The sequence below is a fragment of the Hipposideros armiger genome, unplaced genomic scaffold (assembly GCF_001890085.2).
Source record: "Hipposideros armiger isolate ML-2016 unplaced genomic scaffold, ASM189008v1 scaffold_581, whole genome shotgun sequence".
NCBI classification, from domain to species: Eukaryota; Metazoa; Chordata; class Mammalia; order Chiroptera; family Hipposideridae; genus Hipposideros; species Hipposideros armiger.
In genome coordinates, this window is record NW_017731931.1 from 618,802 (window position 1) to 640,560 (window position 21,759).

The window sequence follows — 21,759 nt, forward strand, 5'->3', positions numbered from 1 at the left end:
CAGAAGCCAGCAACTGATCTGCCTCACCCGGGAAGAGCACAATGGTGGTACCAACTTGGTCCAGTGAAGCAATGTCCTCCACATACTAGACTGAAGAACAAAACGACAGCAACTTGTCTGTTCCCCTTCTCCCAATTCCCCAGTGCTGTTTCCATCCCCCAATTCCCAAATAAAAATCTTAAAAAAAAAAAAATTACAATTTGATAATTGAAAAAAATGAATGTTTGGTAAGAGTTTAAAGAATCCAGAAAAGATCCAAGCTTTTCTCCAACCAGCTTTATTGAACACAAAAAAATTTTATATACAAAGTGACCTGGACTTGCTGCTTCAAAACATGATCCTTTCTTAGTAATATTTTGATAAGTCAGTCCATAGAGTGTAAAAAAGCAGCTTACTCTAAAATTAATAGAGAAGTACCCAATGCATGTTAAATGAGTGGCCTAACTACTTAAAATTGAATAGTCTGGAAAATAATTAACATAGGTGGGAATGAGTTCCTATGACAGGCTGCTGGAGAACTGATATGAGATGTCAAGAAGCCATTTTGTGCACTGCCACTGTGATGCCATCATGTTTCTGGATCATAATGTTCCTGAAAGGCAAAGCAAAAGATATTTAGTAAAACGTTTTCAGTGGGAGTCAGTGTTAAGACTAAAGATGCTGTTTGGTTCAGGACACAACTAAAAAAGTATCATTTTTCTACGTATAAAAGCAATATATGAACACAACAAAACATTTAAGAAATACAGAAAGTATGAAATATAAAAATGAAATGAATCCTATAATCCTACCACTGAGCGACAACCACTATATTTTCCTATTTTATCTGCATGTATACTATTTATACATTTTTTTCCTTTTACAAAACTGATCATATTGTACATAGTTTTGTATTCTGCTTTTGTCACTACTACTCTGAGGACTCTCACTTGGAATATCTTTAGTATTTCTATTACTACAGAAGGTAGTTTCTGTTCTTTGATTGATCTTACTCTTATTACTTTCTTTTTTATTTAAATTGGGGGAGGGGAAGTGTTGGGGAATTGGGGAGGGGGACCAGCCAAGTTGTTTTTCTTCAATCTTAGATGTGGAAGGCGTCAGTTGCCATCTGGCTGCCCGTTGGCAGCTTGTGGCCTCTAAACTCAAGGCGCTGTGTTACAATCTTAGTTGTGGGTGGGTGTAGCCACCATCCCATGTGGGAGTCCAACCAGCAACCTTGTTGTTAAGAGCGCACGCTCTATCTGTTGAGCCATCCGGGCGGCAGCCCAGCTCAAGGTGCCGAGTTCAATCTTAGTTGCAGGTGGGCGTAGCCCACCACTGAACAGGCAGTCTTGTTGTTAGGAGCACGTGCTCTCATCAGCTGAGTCCTCCTGCCACCTGTTGGCAGCTCAGCGACAGCTCAGCTTGGGCTTAGCGTCACTGGCCCATGTGGGAATCGAACTGGCGGCCCTGTTGCTCAGAGCTCGCGCTAACTCTTAATCAACTGAGCCACTCGGCCAGCCTCTACTTTCTTTTTTTTTTTTTTAAAGATTTTTATTGGGGAATTGGGGGGATGGGAACAGTGCTGGGGAATTGGGGGAAGGGGAACAGACAAGTTGCTGTCCTTTTGTTCTTCAGTCTAGTTGTGGAGGACATTGCTTCACTGGCCCAAGTTGGCACCATCATTGCGCTCTTCCTGGCCGAGGCAGATCAGTCGCCAGCTTCTGGACGGCCGCTCACTGCAGCTGCTGGCTGCTCACGCTGGCTGCTGGCTACACACGGTAGCCCATGGCAACCCACTGCCACAGGGGCTGCAGCCTATACCGTCACCGGTGACTCACAGCAGCCCAGCTCCAGGTTGAGCTGTTGTTCAGCATCCTAGCTGCAGAGGGCAGTGTCACTGGCCCTCATATGTGGGATCCGAACCGGGGCCCTCTGGCGTCCCAAGCCAGTTTAACCATCGCGCCACTCGGCCGGCCCTACTTTCTTTTTCTTGATAGACCAATCGTTCATGATAATTCTTCCTCTTCACTTAAATGTCACTGGGGTCTGAAAGCACACTAGCTTCAGAGATCAATCTATCTGCTCCTGGGGTCCAAAGGGTGAAGAGCCTCCCTTACCACCCTGATGAACACAGGGCAAGCCTCAGTCAAGTTTTTCAGCAATTTTTCCAAATAAAAAGGAAAGGACGAGATCCGCTGACATCTACTCACCCGTTATCTGATTCTAGACACACCACAGGAATATCAGTGGGGTCTGAGGTTAGCTTAGCTGCTTGCTGGGCAAGAACAGATATCACCCCAGCATGCTCATCTGACAGAGTCCCACGGCCTGAAAGACAGAGATGATATCATGCTGCCTGACTGTCCAAAAGCAAGCTTAGAGCTGTAGTACTGTCTCTCATTGAATTGTTCACAAAAAGGTTTTTCATGGTCTCTTAGGTTAGTTACTGACATGAAATGGTTTTGCTCTGATGGTACTCAGCTGGTTACATCAGTGTGAAAGAGACAACAGTTCCTAAATCAATAAAACATAACAGACACTCAATTTTCAAAGTCATTCCCATTACCACCTCTAAACACCTTCTCAAGCATATGAGGAAGCTGCAATTCAAGTCCATCTGAAAGTCATAAATTCATTTTATAGAAACCCTGCTGAAACCAATAAGAAATTCAGAGGTGAGACCGACAGAAACCAGTAAGGGCAAGAGACTTGTTGAAATTAATTCCTCTTGGGAAATCTGATTTCCTTTTCTTGAGTTCAACCTCAAAGAGTTATGTAAAAGTCTTTAACAGGAGTTCAGCTGTGAGATCACCTTGACAGCATATGTGGCTATTCTGTGAGCAATTATTTCCATTAGAATAAGCTGGCTGTTTTCAGATATCAACAGAATCGGCTTTTTATTAATGCTTGTTTAGCCTGAAGATAATAACTAAATCTTGGGTGTCAGGTACAAAACGTGATTACAAATTTACTTTACAATATATTTCCATATATAAACGCAACACAAGTCTACCTACCTGAAACTAGGTTTGGAAATAGACATGCCACTATGGCAGAGTTGACAGATTTATTATTATTACATAAAACATTAACTGGACACACTGCAGACTTTCATGCCTTGGAAGTTTCTTGAAGGAACTCATTTAGTTTATTTCCTCACTTGAATTTCAGCCTTTCCATTAGTGAGCCTGGCAAGCAACGTGCCTCCCCAGCCCCTCCCCCATTTGCCTTTTTTCTCCTGATTTGTGTGTAAAACCTGAGTTACACAGATTACCTCTTTCAATCACCCTTCCAGCAAAACTTCAGAGCTTTAAAAAGTCCTGCAGTAAAGAGGGAAAAGGAACCCTGGTCTTACGTTCTGACATTAATCAGCTGAATGCTTTCGTTATTAACCTTTCTGGATTTATTTCCTCCTCTGTAATTGTTACCATCTATTGAGCATGATGTCTGGGTTCTTCTTTCTTTGCTGTGTTTTACACATATTAAATAATCTCACAGGACTGGCCGAGTGGCGCGTTGGTTAGGAGTTGGCTTGGGACGTCAGCTCTGAGCAGCAGGGCCCCGGTTTGGATCCCACATGAGGGCCAGTGACGCTGCGCCCTCTACAGCTAAGATGGTGAACAACAGCTTGACCTGGAGCTGGGCTCTGTGAGTTGCCGGCAACAGTGTAGGCTGAGCCCCTGCTGCAATGGGCTACCATGAGCTACCATGGGCAGCCGTGCGCGGCCGTCGAATGGCCAGCAAGCAACTGCCTCACATGGGAAGAGCGCAATGATAATACCAACATGGGCCAGTGAAGCGACATCCTCCACAACTAGACTGAGGAACAAAAGGACAGCAACTTGTCCGTTTCCCTTCCCCAATTCCCCAGTGCTGTTCCCTCCCCCAATTCCCCAATAAAATCTTTAAAGTAAATAAATAAATAAATAATCTCACAGTATTGTGAGGCTTTGGAGCCAGACTCAAATCCCAATTCAACCATTAATTTATCTACCTTATATTAGGATTAAATGACTTAGTATATGGGAAGCATTTAGAATGGTGCCTGAAACAGTAAAAACTCAACAAATGCAATTTAGTAATAATAATAATAATAATAATAATAATTATTATTATTATTAAACAACTACCCAGGAAAGAAACTGAGGCTTAGAAAGGTTCTTTTTGGTCCAAGTTCACACTACTAGCAAACGGAAGAATGCTTGTCCAAAGCTATGTCCAACTCTGAAGCTGTTTTCACTGCCTACTCACTTATTAAGTGGGGTTGGACTAAAAACAGCACCACCCATCTTGCAGGAATATTAGAAAATTAGAGATTAGTATACAAAGCCTAGCAGTCGGGTTATACTGCATACATTCAATAAATGTAACTGCTGTCATTATCTGAAGTCCTTCCTAGACCCAATTTAAAATAATCAAATACTATTTTAGTAGAAACAACTGTAGTACTAGAACTGCAAGGCACATTTCTACTGTCCTAAGTTTCAGTTTTCTAATCTCGTTATTTGGACTAATCTGTACTCTCAGGAAAGTACCCAAAAAGTGGCAGGATAACAGGAAATAAAAACTAGAGAACAACAGCACACTTGTCTCCTACTCAACATTATTAAATGTTATGCAACCCACCAAAGGGCTAACAGGGAGATACTTACAGCCCAGATTAAGTCCTTGCGAATCTGTGCACAGGACTCCAACAATGGATGGATTCTTCATTCTAATTCCAGGAACAGATGATGTAAGAAAATGAATTTAAATAATTCTAATAACAAATATAGAATTTCTATGTACCAGGCATTGTTGTCTAAGTGCTTTAAGTCAGTGTTTCTCAACCTTTTTTCATTATCATCCCCCACCACGAGAAAAATTATAATTAACTAAATATTTAAGCCAGTTTCTCTGATGAGAGGGAAGATTGTGTCAGGGAGCTCTAGAGTGCCATAAACATTGCAATATCTAGGATTTTGTTGCCCTCGTTAAAAATGCACGCTTAAGCATACTAACGCACTTAAAACACATGCCGAAAAACTCTTTAAGTAACACGGCTTAAAACACGGCTGCCTCCTGGAGAGGAAGTGGGAAGCAACCCAGTTCCTGGTTACGAGGAAGCTGTTTCCCTGGACGCCTCCTTATTTGGGGTTTTACGTAGACCAAGTAACTGGTTAAACACGGAAGAAGATGCGCTTGTGTGTTAATGTTTACACTGCAAGGCTCGTCTGTACTGGTGGTACATCCTTCCTCCAAATTAACCGGTTTCCTGAAACTGCCAAGAACAAACCCGTCCAGGCTGACCATTTCAACGTGACGGGCGATTCAGACCTCGGGCTCTGGCCGCGGGGACTCGGGAGGGAGGGAGTACACGGAGTCCTGGCGGGATTTTAATTTCGGGTCACCGGCTCCCCTGCGGCCCCGGGACCTAGCTCACCGCCGGACCCCGTCGCCTGGGGGTCGCGCGGCGTCCCCAAGCCGCCCGGCTGGCACCGGCAACTCGCACCTTCTGTCCCGCTCAAGTCCCCCCACCACGACCTCGGGGCAGGCCGAAGAAGCCGCGTCACTCACGTGTCCTCCAAGTGCTGCTCCAAGGTGGCCTCCATTTCGCCAGGGACCCCGCAGGAGTCGCTTCCCCCTCCGCCTCAGGCCTCCGGCACTTCTCGATCACATGACACAAGCGGGCTGCGGGCTGGGACGGCGCCTCCAAAGGGCCAAACTTCGCGGCGCAACCTCTGCGTTGTGTGCAGAGAGCGCTCGCTCGGTTCCTGCCCCCCGCGCTGGGCCTCGGTGCTACTGCGGACCCTTGTATTAGTTTTACCATAACCTGGCGGTGGGGCGGGGACGGAGAAAAGACACAGGACGCCGGCGAAAGGGCCCACAGGCTTGGAGAGGAAACGATATGCACAAGGGGCTAGAGGACGAGATGGAACATGGTGAAAACCCCAGTTAGGTATCGGGGAAGTGTTGGGATTTTAACGAAGACGTTGGTTCTTCCTTCAGCGAGAGCTCAGGTGAACTTGGCAAAGAAGGTGGCACTTGTAAAGAAGACTGGGTAGGACAATTTAAAAGTAACTTAAAAAAATTAATTATGAAAGCAGTTATAAAAATAAGGAAAGAAAGCCACCCATAGTCTCTGTCCAGAGATGAGTATTAATCCCTTGGAGAATATCCTTTCAGCCCACTGTCTTTGCAAATGTATGATTTTAATTTTTTTTAAAGCAAGGTTGACATACATGACACGATTCTGTAGCTGTTTATTTTTACAGAATTTAGCATAAATGTCGATAAGTATTCATATACATCTTTTGTAATAGTTACAAAATAGTCCATGTTACAGCTGTACCTTAATTGATTTAGCCAGCCCTTTATTAATATGGGTTGGGTTGCTCGATTTTGCTTATATAGCTCTTTCCCTATCTGTGGTAGTGAAATTTGCAGCGTCCTTAAAATTCCAGTCTTGAATGTTGTGATTCAGGAGTTTTGGACACTTGCTCTGGAGAAGTTATTTATGTTAACTTAGGACAACATAATATGGACCATTTAAATATAAGAAAAAGCAGTTTAAAATTACCCTTAAGAGACAGTATTAGACAACGTAGGGAGCCAGCCTGCTTCCCCCCAAGTCCTGCGGGAGACAGCTGGATACTGCAGTACCGCCCCCTTGTGGTCCTAGGTGGTCTGGTTCTGGCTTTTTAACCTCCAGGGCAGTGATGTCCAATAGAAATGTTTTATGAGCCACATCTATAATTTTAAGTGATCTTTAGCCACACAAAAAATAAAACAGGTGAAATGAATTTTAATAATATATTTTATTTATCCAAATAATATGTCCAAAATATTATCATGTCAACATGTAATCAGTTTAAAACACAATATGAAATATTTTACATCCCCGCCACCCCACCCCACCCCCGCCCCAAGTCTTAAAAATCCAACGTATATTTTCAATAGCCTCGTGTGCCAATATGGCTACCATATTGGCCAATGCAGCTCCAGGCTATTTCTGATTGTCTCAAAGCCAGGTCAGTGATGAAAGGATTCTCAGAAAAGCTGGTAATCACTTTTTAAGGCCTGGGGGTGGGGGCGGGCTGGGGGGGGAGGTAATGAGCATAGGAAAATGACCAAGAGCCCAAATGTTCATGCCACACTGGATTGGAGGGCCGGTTATTCATACTACCCCCCTTTCTCTGCCCCTTGGCTGTTTTGACCCTGGACAGGTAGGCAGAGGGAGTAGGGTAGCTTATACAAGCTGGGAAAGTGCTGGGGGCTGGGCTGATGGTTGGAGGAGGTGTCTGACCCTAACTGTTTTCTACTTTAGTCAGTTTGTGGGGTATTTGATGATTCTTAGTATCAGTTTTGAGTGCTGATAACCATTTCTGGGGCGACAAGGAAAGTCCCATGACACTCATATTAGAGTACTTGCCTCATTACAGTGTAATTTTTTTGTGTTTAGTTTTCAAGGACGGGAAGAGTGTCTTCTCAATTTTTGCATCCCGAGTGTTGCAGAGCACAACTGGAACCCAGGAAATATTTACTGAAGCATCTTGATGGGTCTTTGGAAATGGACTCTGTGTTAAGGTAGAGAACCTTTTAAGTCCCTAATTTTAAACACCTTTATCTTCTTTCTCCCCTCCTCCATTAACAAGCTGTTGGAAAATGAAAATCCCAGGAGGGTCTAGCGGAGAATGCCCATGCCCTCGTGTCCTGACTGGAAAGTGGGAGATGAAAAGCAGGGTGGGGGGAACCAGACCTCCTAGGTCATCTCACTGCTGTTGGCCCGAGACCCTAACCCCTCTTCCTTGACCTATCAGGAGCAGACACCTCCTGGGGGTCCCTTTAAGAAGTGCTACTCTGGTAGACAGTCTAGCTCTCCCTTGCGGGCGGAGGGGCCTGCCACCCCAGAGCTGGCCTCATTGGTCACTGCTTCCAGTGCTTAAGGTCACAGGCCTGTGTGGAATGATCCTGAAGCCTGACTGGGTAATGGGCCCTCATGTGCCACCAGGGGGCACCAGGGCCATGGAAACCCTGCTTAGGCTAGAGGTTCCCAGATGAGGGAAAGTGATCCTCAGATGACTGAGTTGGTAGGGCTTGGTGAAAAGGCACTATGCTAGGTCAGTGGCCTGGGAGTCAGAGGTAGAATTGAATCATGGCTTGGCCGCTGCCTACCTATGTGACATCTGAGCCTCAGGAGCTCATCTGTGATATGGGAGTACCGTTACCTGCCTCATCAGGTTGTGGGGAGGGTTATATGAGATATTTTATGTAAGAGGGGCTGGTTCATTGTGGGAGTCAATAAATAAGCTTTGATAAATCTGAATAAGAAGGTTCAGATTATTTCCTCAACTTGCTTACAATCTAGATGAGGACACACACGAGAAAATATCTGGTTCAATGACGGTAAGAGCCAAATGATTGCTGCAGACCTCAAACAGTCTAGTGTTCATGCAAGAGTAAGATCACAGTGTTGGATTTATATGGCTGCTCTATAAATCTGTTTTAAATGAGATAATTAAATATTTTCATTATCCTGTTCTATGGCACAAAAATTATAAAATACAGTGAGAAAAAAAGTCTCCTGAAATCCTAGCCCTAACTCTAATGACATGAAAGGGAGTGAGCTAAGTAGCAGGGGTAGGATTTGGATAAGGTAGAGATGGGGAAAGACATGTCACATGGTTCACAAGGGTCTTGCCAGCTAAAAAAGCATGTTACTCCATATGAGCTACCTGATAGGACCCTGGGGGTGGGAGGTATAGTCCTGCCTCCTATAGTGGCTACCACCTGAGAGCTGAGTCCTAGATCCAAAGCCTGACTCCTAATTATAACAGTAAGACCATTAGCAGTTCATTTTCAGAGAGTGACCACTGTGTGCTCAGCAGTCCTCAGGCCTTATTAGCCCTCGCATCCTTTTTGAAGTGGCTATCACTATCCCCATTTTATAGCTTAAAAAGCCCGGAGGCACAGAAGGTTAATACTTAAGATCAGCCTGCTCCTAAGTGGTACAGCCTCACCACGCCCTCCCTACTGAACCACAGCAACTTCTCTCACTTCATCAGCAACCCAGTCCTAGAAATGGGAGAGGGTTGTGGAGGCTTAGTCCTCATCTCTTATTCTCTAGAGAAGAAATCTGAGGCTCAGAAAGGGGGAATGGCTAATTTAGAACATGAACCACAGCTTCTTAATCGTCTCTCCAGTGTTCTACCTATACTGTGCTGTTGGAAGCTGTCTTAGTTAAACCATCTTCAGAGACACTCATTGTTATGGGGGTGAATTGTGTCTCCCCCAGATTCACATGCTGAAGTCCTAACCCCCAGTACTTCAGAATGTCACCTGATTTGGAAATAGGGCCTTTACAAAGCCAATGAAGTTAAAATGAGGTCATTAGGGGGGGCCCTAATCTAACATTAGGTGTCCTTATAAAAGAGGAAATTTGGACACAGAGGACTCATAGAGGGAAGACAAAGTGAAGAGACACAGGGAGAAGCCGGCCATCTACAAGCCAAGGGGAGAGGCCTGGAACAGAGCCTTTCCTCACAGCCCAGAGAAAGAACCAACCTGACTGACGCCTTGATTTTGGACTTCTAGTCTCCAGAACTGTGAGACAATAAATTTCTCTTGTTTAAGCCACTCAGTTTGTGGTACTTTTTATGACAGCCCTAGGAAGCCAATATACTCATATATCCATAAAGTCTACAAGTCAAAGGCAATGCCTGTCATATCACCAACATTTGGAAGCCCTAATTAATAGAAAAGGTGGTTGGAAGGGTCACCCTCCCAGAGGCAAAAGGATAGAGCAGGTAATTTTTCAACTTGCTCCCCACCTTGATACTTGGCTAACTAAGATTTTTTTCTTACATTGGTCAAGAGTGGTGGCATGATCCATTTGACTGTGACTTTCTTGGTTTTGTTTTATATCCCGAGCCTGGCCTACAGAAGGCGCTCACTTAATGTGGGTAGAGGGAATGAGTGGGAGAATAAGGTTCTGGCTACTCTGATCCAAGCCTCTCCAAGCAATGAGTTGGGCTGTCAGTGGGTGGCGGCTGAAGTTGGGTACTGTCTACTAAAATTTACAGCTGAGCCCCAGTTCCAGAAGACACAAGCAAAATGTATTTTAGATGACTGAGGATTGGCTAAAGAAGTCCCAGCACAGGAAGCTATTTTCCTGCTGCTTTATTAATTTTCCTATTGAGGATAAATGAGATGCAGACTTCCATATCCAAGTCTTCATTAGATGCCCAGTGAATGCAGCCATGACAAATCGGAATGAAGCCCTTATGAATAATAATAATAATAATAATAAAAGATCAACCCGGTATAAAAAATTGTAGACCAGAGAAAAGAAAATGTAGAAGAGCTGATAAAATACCCTGTCCATAATTAGGCTGTCTGCATCCCACATCACATCAACCTTAATGCCAAGATTTATTGATCTTGGAATTGTGTAAATGAAATAAGTGCTTGAAAATGAATGGAGGGCCGGCCAAGTGGCTCAGTTGGTTAAGAGTTGGCTTAAGAGCGCAAGCTCTGAGCAACAGGGCCGCCGGTTCGATTCCCACATAAGCCAGTGATGCTGCGCCCGAGCTGAGCTGTTGCTGAGCTGCCAACAGGTGGCAGGATGGCTCAGCTGGTGTAACAACAAGATTGCCTGTTCCATGGTGGGCTACGCCCACCCGCAACTAAGACTGCACTCGACACCTTGAGCTGAGCTGCTGCCTGGATGGTTCAGTGTATAGAGCGTGCACTCTTAACAACAAGGTTGCTGGTTCGACTCCCGCATGGGATGGTGGCTACGCCCACTTGCAACTAAGATTGAACACAGCACCTTGAGCTTAGAGGCCATAAGCTGCTGACAGGCAGCCAGATGGCGACTGGTGCCCTCCACAACGAAGATTGAAGAACAACAACTTGTCTGTTCCCCTTCCCCAATTCCCCAACACTGTTCCCCTCCACCAATTCCCCAATAAGATCTTTTAAGAAAAAGAAAAGAAAATGAATGGAAAAGAATGACCTGTGTTAGAACATGTTTGCAGTGTAGGCGTGCGCACTGATGCTTGTCGAATGCAACCTTGTAGCGTCTTCCCCCGGAGCCCCTAGTGGGTCTCAGAGAACACACTTGTGAGGTGACAGTATGTTCCACTGTCAGTAATATCTGCCACTGTCCTTGAGAAATCCAGTGAAATATCTTTGTGTCTTTATTTCACTGTCTGTGAACTTAGTAAAGTGTTAGTGGCCTTTCCTTCAGAGAAGAGAATGTTGTGAAGACAAGATGACCCTCCCAAGTTTTGCCCATCCCGCCATGGAGAGCAGAGCAAAGAGCTTTCCTGTTGACTGCCATCGTCTATCTTGGGATCCATGTTTAGCTTGAAGAGCTTGTCTACTATCAGGACATTTAATTATCCTCTTTTAAGACTTTGGACAAGTCCTCTAATGCTTTGATATTTCAGGTTTTTTCCCCCACTATCAAAATAAAAATAGTACCTACCTCCTAATGGTGGTGTGAGAATTCCATGAGACAATGCATATAAAGCCCATGGCATAGTACCTGGGACCACTGCAAGCAATGAACAAATGAAAGCTGTCGTTGATGTTAGGACTTCAAGAAATGATAGCTGAGGCGAACTTGTACTAGACTGTCTTTCCAGGTTCTTAGTTACAAGCAACAGAAGCTGACTCTGGCTTATGGAGTAGAAAAGGAAGTTTCTAAATAGCATTGGGGAGCTCGTGGTTACTCAAATTGTTGGTGGGGAGCGGTGCTGGAGAGCTCAGTCTAAGCTTCCAGTGACAAACCTCTAACCCCCCCATGAGGAAAACACCCTGCCCCTGGCCTGACTGCACCCACTGCAGCTTGCAGCACCAATGCTACCAATGCCACCACTGTGGAAGGAACCAAGTCCTCTAACTCCCGCGCCCCTGCTCTGCTGCAGCCCTTGCCAGCGAAGTGGAATTTCCCCAGAGCCTCTGAATTGAAGTCCTGTGTAGGTAATGCAAGCAGTGGGGCCTGGATCACGTGCCAGGCTTCAGCCCGGGAGGCTGAGGAGGAAATGTTCCGCTTTCTATATCTGTTCTGAAAGTGTCCTGAACTTAGCAAAGGCATTCATTCACATGGGGCTGGGCAGCCAGAGAGCATGTCTTAGGTAGGGCAGCCCCTTCCCCAGCTCGGAGAGACCTGGCATGTTCCACTCCCTGGCAAAGGGAGGGGAGCGCTTTGCGCCCTCTCTTGTGCATGAGCCCAGTATATACGGAGTGCGAGAGCTGTGTGCTCCTAGAGATAAAGGCCATAACCTGCATCTCAGAGTCCTCTTGTCTGTCAGCTTCATGCCATGGCCTCACTGTGGCTCTCCTGTTCCATTTCTTTATGTATTTCTCACTCACGGTTCGCCACATTCTATGTGGGAGCCATAGTAAAGTAGGCGGAGCTTCCTCACTCAAGGAGCTTGTGTTTTATACGTAAATAAACTAGAGATAATGGGAAAAACCCAAGCTCTATTTTGGATAAGAGAAACTTATCATTACCAGTAACAACCTGTACATTTGGCCCTGCCCGGAGCCTGGGGCTAGTACTGCCCTCCCCAGGCACCAGGTCCTAAGGAGAGGACTCAATGGGGCAGGCTTTGGTCCCTCCCCATGTCTTCAGGGAGGGAGCTGCTTCTGGGAGGAGAATAGGAGAGAGATCAGGAGAGACACAAAACCCTCAGGGTCAAGGCCTTTTCAGAATCTGAGTGTGTTGTCTTTGCCCTCCCTGGTGTCTAGAAAAACATCTGGCACAAAGAAGGTGCTCAATGTCTGTTCCATTAGAGAAAGAATCCCCTGTGGAAATTTCATAGCAAACAGACCCTTCCCAACCCTTTGCCTGTACATTATTCTAGTTCCCAAGGAACCGGTAGAAATGGGCAGTCCCAAGTGTCAGCCCGCAGCAGTGAAAGTGGTGGCCAGACTTCCTAACTTGACTGCTATGGAGTTCCCCACTCTAGGCCTCAGTTTTAATGTCTGTAAACTTGGTCAGTTTCTCACTCAAGGACATCGCGTTTACTCATACTTAAAGGTGAAAAACTAACATTTGCCAAGCATGTCTATTCATATGCATTACCTCATTTTAATCTCACAGTTGTTCTATGAGGGAGCTCTACCCCATTTTTGTGGGTGAAGTAACTGAAGTCTGGAGAGGCCAACTAACTTGTCAAGGTCATAGAACTTAAAATTGTCCATGGCCTTGGGACTTTAAGACTAGGGCTGGCCAGTCCCCAGGATGTAGATCCCAGATGATTCAGTCCCTCTACAACTGTCTTCTCAACCAGTGTAGACAGGCCTGTGAGCCTGTCCCATAAAGTGGCCAAGGGCTGCCTTCTCCTCCTCTCCCCTCCCAGCAATGGGAGGACTTATCCCCATGCCTTTAGATACCACACAGTAAATCAACTGTCACATTAATTCTGGACCATCAGCATTTCCCCCCCCCCCCCAGGAGAAAGTCAGAGGCAAGGAGACTAATGTCTCATTGATTTTTTCAATTGCCAAAGGGGTAGTAAGATGAATATAATCCCATCTGTCACGGAAGGAGAAGGGCCGATCTGAAAGCAGCACAGATTACTTTAAGGAGATAACAGTTTATCACTCTCTGGACAAGTGAATATGAAATTGGGACTAACGTCCTTTATGACTTGATAGGAGCATCAATCAGCAAGGAGAACGTCTAGGGAAATGAGCAGCAAGTTCTCTGGCCTTTTTTCTGCTTGTCCTTTCCCCAACACTGTTTTTTTGTATATACACATCCATAGGACCAGGACAAAATCCACCCTTGACCCACAAGAAATAGATTTGTTGAGGACTGGTTATTGCCAGGTGCTGTGCTAAGTGTTTTATATTTATTATCCAGCAGTTTTCGGAGGTGTTCTTTTTAGCACCATTTTACAGATGTGGAAAGTGAGGCTCAGAGATGTCGAGTGACTTGCCCAAGGTTACTCAGCTAGTAAAGGTGAAAACAGATGCAGTCTGGCTGACCCTGAGTCTGCCCTCAACCGCACACAGTATGTATAGGTTATCCAGCCTGAAAAGTAGGCCAGATTACTTCCAGCTGAGGGGCTGGAATGCCTGGAGGCCTCAGTCAGGGCATCTGGATGGCTGAGGCTCAAGGAAGGGTGATGGAGTGGGCAGCAGAAGCAGTGGGTCTCAGCACATGCAGGGTTCAGGCTCTGCTGAGGCTCCCCCACCCCCTCCCACCCCACCTTTACCCCTGTGCGTGCAAGGCCTGCAGAGGAGGGAAGGTCAGCGACAGTCTCTCAGCCAGTCAGAACTGGGACAACCAGTGTCCAGCCTCAGTGCAGGCTGCTGTGGCCACTGAGAGCCTGAGAAAAGTCCATGGGATAGGAAAGCCCGGGGGCAACAACAACGTGATTTCAAAAAACCAAGAAGGAATGCGCACACCTGAGATCCTCAGAAAACAAATCTCAGCATTAAATTCTGATCCTTTGCTTCAACCAGGGGCAGAAACACCCTCCAGAGTAAGGAGCCCCCAGAGAAGGGCTTTGGCACCGGCCTTGAATGGGGACACACAAAGCCAAGAGGCTGCAGTTTTTATCATCTGTGGCCAGAAGTAAGTTTTTAAATTAATACTGCATTGGAGCCAACAAATGACTGCTCTGTCTAGGGCTTGTTTGCGGTTTATCCCTGTGATCGATGCTGATAACATTTAGAGTTTGTCAGGGAGATATTTCATGGGTGCCCCACGTGGTGGGACGGAGACAGCCAGGAAATGTGATTCCCTAGTTAAGGCAGAATCAGAGATGACTGAAGTATTGATGGGAAGGCCCAGGCCCTTTCTAGCCTCTTGTGGGTGAGGTAAGGGAAGGGGGTGAGGTGGCGGTGGGGGCTTGAGATGTGCTGGACTGACCTGGAGCTCTAGTGGGGACCTGTCATGAAGAGCTGTGAAGACAAGCAACATTCTAGAGGCAAGAAGTTTTTTTCCTAGGCTTTCTCATGTAAGAGTATAACACCCGTGTTGCCCATCCACAGACTTTGTGTCTAAGACACACACAAAGGGAAGCAAATTAGAAGACCATTCTTCCTGCCATTCTTGGGGTCTGAAATGTGTGCCCCACCCCCGTTTCTACATACCAAAGTCCACCCATTAATCATAAGGCTGATCTCAAAAGTGAAAAGGTTTTGAGTTCCCCAACGAGGTGTGATCTTCACCCTGACATCTATAGCACTTTGTACATTGCTGTCAAAGCATAATGTCCAACATTTAAAATCATGACTTTCATAAAATATGGAATGGACAGGTGTCAAAGATTCAGTAACTCATGAATGAGAGAACCGGTAAGATCCTAAAGCTGGTTCAAAGAGCAGTTGGAGGAACTGAATATAAGTAAGCTTTTCAAAGGAAATGTTTGAGTAAGTTTTCTAGTTAAAAGATAAAACTGGTTGCTCTCACATATATGGTCCATAACAAATGAATGGATAAGCGAAGTGTGGTATATGCATATGATGGAATATTATTCAGCCTTGAAAAACAAAGAAACTGACACATGCTACGTGTCAGAGTTTAAATATAACTGAACCTTAAGGACATTATGCTAAGTGAAATAAACCAGTCACAAAAACAAATTACTATATGATTCCACTTATATGAGGTACGTAGAGTAGTCAAATTCATAGAGACAGAAAGTAGAATGGTGGTTGCCAGAAGCTGCGGGCAGGTGGAGTGGGAGTTATTTTTTAATGGGTCCTGGGTTTCAGTTTTGCCAGATGAAAAGAGTTGTGGAGATGGATGGTGGTGATGGTTGCACAACAATGTAAATGTACTTAATGACACTGAACTGTACACTTAAAAATGGTTAAGATGGTAAAAGTTTATGTTATGTGTATTTTACCACAATTAAAAAAAGAAAGCAAATTGGGCCGGCTGAGTGGTGCAATGGTTAAGAACTGGCTTGGGACGCCAGAGGGCCCTGGTTCGGATCCCACATATGAGGGCCAGTGACACTGCCCTCTGCAGCTAAGATGCTGAACAACAGCTCAACCTGGAGCTGGGCTGCCGTGAGTCGCCGGCGTAGGCTGCAGCCCCTGTGGCAGTGGGTTGCCATGGGCTACCGTGTGTAGCCAGCAGCCAGCGTGAGCGGCCCTCAAGCCGCTGTGAGCGGCCGTCCAGAAGCCGGCGACTGACCTGCCTTGGCCGGGAAGAACGCAATGATGGTGCCAACTTGGGCCAGTGAAGCCACGTCCTCCAAAACTGGACTGAAGAACAAAAGGACAGCAACTTGTCTGTTCCCCTTCCCCCAATTCCCCAGCACTGTTCCCTTCCTCCAATTCCCCAATAAAAATCTTAAAAAAAAAAAAAAGAAAGCAAAACTGGTTAATGTCCTACAGAGCAATTAACTAATCAATCTTTGGTGTTATCTTTTCTATTGGATATAAATTATTTATATCCTTACTGGACACTATCTACATGTTAATATGTAATTTCACAGAGTACTGAGCCCTTAATTAATGGTAAATAACCAAGTAAAAACAGAGATACAATCCCCTAGGTAATTAAGTAACCCTTGGGTGGGCTTGTGAAACAATGGCCAAATGACGTTGGAAGGACAGACTGTCCTCTCATGGCCTTATTTCCAGGATTTGGATGATTAGTATTCTTTTTTAATATCACAGTTATTTATGTACTTGTTTTTCTCGCCAGTCTCTTGAGTGCAGGGCTCTGTCTCACTCATCTTTGCCACCTCTCTTTGTTCTGGTTTGTAGACTAGAACTGAAGAAAGAGCAACGTGGTAGAGCAAGTTCGGAGCTGCAGACCTGCGTTGTCATTGTGTCTGTGGCTGCGACCATGGCTGTGATTTACCAGGGCCTCAATATTCTCACCCATCAAATGATGACATTGCATCTAAGTCCTGGGCATTGTGCTGGGCACTGAGGATGCGCTCTGATCTCTGGGTTTCCTTCCAGCTCTAAAATGCTTGGATTCCAATTAGGTCAATTATCCACACAAGAAAGGAGTTACTTAAACTCCTTTCAAAGGAGCTGATGCAGACACATAAATAAATGTAATGAATAAATGAAAGAGCCTCTTTCAGGCACATGCAATACACAGAGACTTTTTTTTTCTTGCTTTTCTTGGAAGAGCCACCCTTGAAGCCACGTGACATCTGTAGCCCTGGCTCCCAGGTGGGGGGGTGGATGAGGACGTGCTGTTTTGTAGCTTTGCTAGAGAGGGAATAGCTGTCGTTCTCTGGTGGCAGGAGTGCCTCCTCCCAGAGGCTGGGTCCCTGGGTCAACAGGCCCCAGAGTCAACAGGCCCTGGAGGAAAAGTACGCAGCCTCCAAGTCTGCTTTTGAAAAAGGAGCAAGTTACTGTTTTATTATGTATTCATGAGACTCTTATTGCTGTTTTCAATTAATTTCTTGACAGCTTCTGGCTGCTCCTCTTTTTGTTTTTCTTAGGACAGGAGGACTCTGGGTGATCCATTAGGGAGGTGAAATGATGTGCCCCGTGGGAGCTCTGGGGAGCTCTTGCTGAAATTAAGTCGAGCACTTTGGAGCGAGATTTACATGGCAGGATGGAGCCAGAATGGATCCTTTTGGCAGGCGCTGCTGGGCCTCTGTGAATATTGCCACTATTTTTTCCATGATGTGCAATGTCCCCAAAGGCCACTGGAGCTGTGCTCAGCCCCATCCCAGTGTCCCACTCTGTCCCTTAATTGTGGGTCTCACCAACTTTCAGGCAAATCCATCTATCTGGCCCCTCCCATCCCAGCTTGGCTATCCACTTGCAAGCCATTTACAGTGTTTCAGTGAGAACATGTCCTGACTGCAGAGGGAGATGGTGTCCCAGACTCTTGAGTGTCAACACACATTAGTCATGGCCACAGATGGTGCTGGAATCTTGCTGACTAGGGTCCCAAAGGTGTCTGGTATTCTCTACTCCCTATGCCTGGGCTGGAGGTGCTTCTGGGCATTTTGGTGGTGAGTGTGGGCACCTCCCAGCTATGCCATTTTCTGGGCTCCCCCACGCTCTCTTGATCCTCAGTCTTGGGAAGGGAAACCAAAATCTCTTTCTAGTACCACAACCATCTTTTGCTGGCTGCTACACACCCTTGCTCTGAAAACAATAACCAACCACCATAAAACAATAGGCCTGGTTTCTCTGTCTAAGCTTCTACTATTTAGGTGATTTAGGGAGAGAAAACAGAGTCCCAGAGAAGATAAATAATTTGTCCAAGGACACCAGCTAAAAAGAAACAGAATGAGGATTTATCTGAGCATAGATCTAAATAATCCCAAAACTCATGTTCTTTTTAATTTTCCCTTTTCCACCCTTTTGTAATTATTATTATTATTATTTTTAAAGATTTTATAGCGGAATTGGTTGAGGAGAACAGCGTTGGGGAATCGGGAAGGGGAACAGACAAGTTGCTGTTCTTTTGTTCTTCAGTCTAGTTGTGGAGGACGTCGCTTCACTGGCCCATGTTGGCATTATCATTGCGCTCTTACCAGGTGAGGCAGTCGCTCACTGGCCATTGGATGGCTGCTCACGGCTCACGGCAGTTCACGAAAGCTCATGCCAGCTACTGGCCAGCCCCACTGCAGCCTATGGCGTCGCCGGCAACTCACGGCAGCCCAGCTCCAGGTCGAGCTGTTGTTCACCATCTTAGCTGTAGAGGGTGCAGTGTCATTGGCCCTCATGTGGGATCTGAACCGGGGCCCTGCTGCTCAGAGCTAGCGTCCCAAGCCAACTCCTAACCAACATGCCACTTGACCGGCCCCCTTTTATAAATATTGAAAAGCAACATTTACTTCATTTCTTATTACAAAAGGAGCACCTACTCAAAGAGAAAACTTTGAAAACATAGAAACGTATAAAGACAAATGATCCACCAAAATAAATAAAACCAAACAAATGCACCACAAACACAACCAAACCCAAGGTCATTAGCAATTCCTCCTTGCCAGGATAAAATATTAACATTTTAGTTCCTTTCTTTTCAACCTTTTTCTCTTTAAGTGTGTGTGTGTGTGTGTGTGTGTGTGTGTACACATACACATACCCACACACATGTGCAAAATGGAATCACATTGTACGTTCTTTTTTGTTTCAAGTGTTTCCCACGTGACAATGTACTGTTAACATTTCCTCACATTCAATCCCATGCTGGTCAACTCTCTCATCCAAGGCAACTTCTGCCCAGCTTTCTTTTCTTCTGCATCCAGTCACATGCCTCCTTTCTGGGCTGCACCCCAGGGGACATCGAAGCCCTTTCCAGCAAATTGAGCTGGTTCGTACCCAAGGGACTGCTTTGCAAGTGACACATACCCACTTTGTCTGTGAATCTGCTTAACTTTATTCAGGGTGGGCCTGTTATCTTGTTCAAAGAGAAGAGGAGGGACAGGGAGAAGGACAGAGAGATTGTACATCCATGATAGAGTGCCCTTCCCAGAAGCACACCCCCAAAGGCGGTGCGCCCTGCTTTACCTCCACAGTTGATTTAGACCCAGAGGGTTGCGTGTGGGGGATGAACCGTATTCCAGTCAGGATGGTTGACCCCTTGCAACCACTCCAGTCCCTTTTTCCTGAAGGGAATCAGTTTTTGGCTGTTGGGAAACAATTCTCAAAGTGATGTTGCATGGGCATGGCGGGAACCACTGACCTTGAGACCTGAACCACTGACCTTGAGATCTTGAGGCCTGAAGGGGATAGGTCTTATTTTGCTCAATGCTGAAAAGTACCACTTTGAGGGGATAAATATTAACAGGAAAGATGAAGAGTATTTCATTGGGAGAAATCCTGAGTCTATAGGAATCATCTTGGCCCATGTGTGTGTGTCACTGAGCTCTGCCCAGGATGACCAGGGTGAGGTGGCCTCCCTAGAAAAGACTGACATCCAGGAGGCAGGATCTCCAGGGCTCAGCCCTGACCTCTTTGCCAAAAGTTAAGAAAAAAAAAAAGGCAGTTTATTCCAAGAACTACCAGGGAGGGGGAAAGCATTGATGGGTCATAACCCTATTCCCATCATCAACAATCCATAGCTCTCAAAGGAAGGACTGTGATTCTAATTCAGTGCTCTGAACCAGGAGGCTGAAGGTATTTCTAGAATTCATTCCTGTGACAGAGGCAAAAACACAACTGGGGCCTCTCACTAAGAGTTGAAATTCCCTTCACCCTGAGCCTGTAGTTGTTATCTCATTGATTTTTGTTTTTTTGTATAAATGGATTATTTCTGAGTAGAACTCCTGGTTGGAAAATACATGGCACGGGTGCCAACATGTTCCCATCCTGTACTTGGGACAGACATCAACAGTCTGTCCCTTTTGGTACCCTTTGCCATGGAGCCCAGAGATGGCTTTAGACTCAGTCTCAACACACCTCTAGGCAGTCGTTACGATCAGTCAGCATTGGCCTGTGGAATGAAACCCTGTACCTTTCCTGAATTCACTTATAATCACAGGCAGGAATTGTATGCCAAGTTCCCATTGGATAAAATACTTAGAGGCCCTCAGGTCCCCCCTCCCCATAAGGATGAGGGCAGGAGGTGGATGGGAAGAGTGGAGGTAGATGGAGGAAGTTGGGCTAAAGAGAGCCAAGGAGTCTGTCTGGTCCTTCCATTTCCTGATTTAAGACTAGAGGTGTCTCTACTCACATTGCCACAAGCAGCCTCCTCTCTTGCCTGTTTCTAATCTAGCCTGGGACTCTTCCCATCTCTAGACAGGGCAGCTGGAAGTTGGGGCCTGGGGTGCCCTTCCTCCTGAGGACAGGCAGAGGGCAGAGAGCTCTGTCCCTGATGTCATATACTTGGCTCATGCCCTTGGGTCATGTGACCCATGGCCACCCTGCTTCCCAAGACACCCCTAGATTAAAGAATCCAGCTGTGCCACTCCAAACCCTGTTGATCTTGCTCCGCAAGAAAAGGCATGTTAAGTCATTAAATCCTATGTGGGGACAAAAAAGAGGGAAGTCGTAAATGTCCCTACGCTGGAGAAGGTCCCTAATCTGCCATCAAGAGTATTAGTTGTTTTTAATTTAATTGCTTTTATTTTTTTAATGAAATATTTCAAAGCATAAAAGTGCATGAATTGACCCTCGCGAGACACAGCTTTGTGTGCCCGGAAACTCCGTTGCTCCTTTTCTCCTGGCTGGCAGTGCAGAGGCCACTCGATGCCTGGAGTTACTGCAAGAGACGTGAATCACCTCTGGCAGCCTTCCTCAGAAAGTCTGGGAAGCTGAAAATCCCTGAAGGTGGACGGTGTCAAGCTGGCCATACATAAAGAGCTTGCTCCTTACGATGAGAACTGGCTCTACAAATGAACTGCTTCCGCAGCCCCACACCTGCACCTCCTCGGCGGTGCTGGAGTCCGCTCCAAGCCCTGGAGGGACTGAACATGGTGGAAAGGACCAAGAGGGGGACTGCAAACTGACACCTCTGGGACAGGGAGAGATCGGGACAGAATTTCTGGACAGGTGGGGCAGCTGCCAACAAGATGCTGCTGGGTTAATAAATTGCCTCGTTCGTTAAAAAAAAAAAGTGCTTGGATTAAAGAATACTATTATTAAAATAATCACCCACATACTCTCTGCAGCTTCAGAAATGGAAGGATTATTCTTTAATGAGAAGACCAGAGTGACGTGGCTCCTGAAGTGGGCCCGGTCTCCCGTGGGCTCTCTAGGAAGATGTGGCTGACATATTTTAGTGGGAAATTGGCCAGTGCATATTAATCACACAATATGAAGCTTCAGCTGTCAGTATTGCCACAGCAGCTTCCGTTTATTGCCTTGTTCAGTCAACACTGGGTGGAAAAATACCCC

The 21,759-nt window shown here is 45.8% G+C and overlaps 2 protein-coding genes across 9 annotated transcripts in view; one reads left to right on the forward strand and one right to left on the reverse strand.

The window, feature by feature from the left end:
- Positions 1-260: 260 nt before the first annotated feature.
- Positions 261-5,662, reverse strand: LAMTOR5 (late endosomal/lysosomal adaptor, MAPK and MTOR activator 5). Its single transcript, XM_019624175.1, has 4 exons — positions 5,539-5,662; positions 4,635-4,696; positions 2,193-2,310; positions 261-592 (listed from the first exon to the last, which is right to left on the reverse strand). The coding sequence occupies exons 1-4, from the start codon at positions 5,571-5,573 to the stop codon at positions 532-534; spliced, it is 276 nt and encodes a 91-aa protein (XP_019479720.1). The 5' UTR covers positions 5,574-5,662; the 3' UTR covers positions 261-531.
- A 93-nt stretch (positions 5,663-5,755) lies between these two features.
- PROK1 (prokineticin 1) overlaps positions 5,756-21,759 on the forward strand; it is a 32,154-nt gene continuing 16,150 nt past the window's right edge. For 3 of the 8 annotated variants that reach the window (XM_019624169.1, XM_019624170.1, XM_019624171.1), the window contains exons 1-3: positions 5,756-5,981; positions 7,424-7,548; positions 14,446-14,557. In XM_019624169.1, coding sequence (XP_019479714.1) covers positions 5,901-5,981; positions 7,424-7,548; positions 14,446-14,557 — 318 coding nt within the window. In that variant the 5' untranslated portion in view covers positions 5,756-5,900. Of the gene's footprint in view, positions 6,023-7,423; positions 7,549-14,445; positions 14,558-21,013; positions 21,517-21,759 lie in introns of those variants that run through there. The other 5 variants (XR_002121905.1, XR_002121904.1, XM_019624174.1 and 2 more) reach the window with 5 other exon arrangements.

Bases quoted from the DNA above. Each gene is read 5' to 3' on its own strand.
- LAMTOR5 (XM_019624175.1), bottom strand. From the start codon at position 5,573: ATGGAGGCCACCTTGGAGCAGCACTTGGAGGACAC. The intron at 4,697-5,538 runs GTGAGTGACGCG...TCCTGGAATTAG, and splicing joins GAGCAGCACTTGGAGGACAC to AATGAAGAATCCATCCATTG. The intron at 593-2,192 runs GTGAGTAGATGT...TTTGCCTTTCAG, and splicing joins TGTCTAGAATCAGATAACGG to GAACATTATGATCCAGAAAC.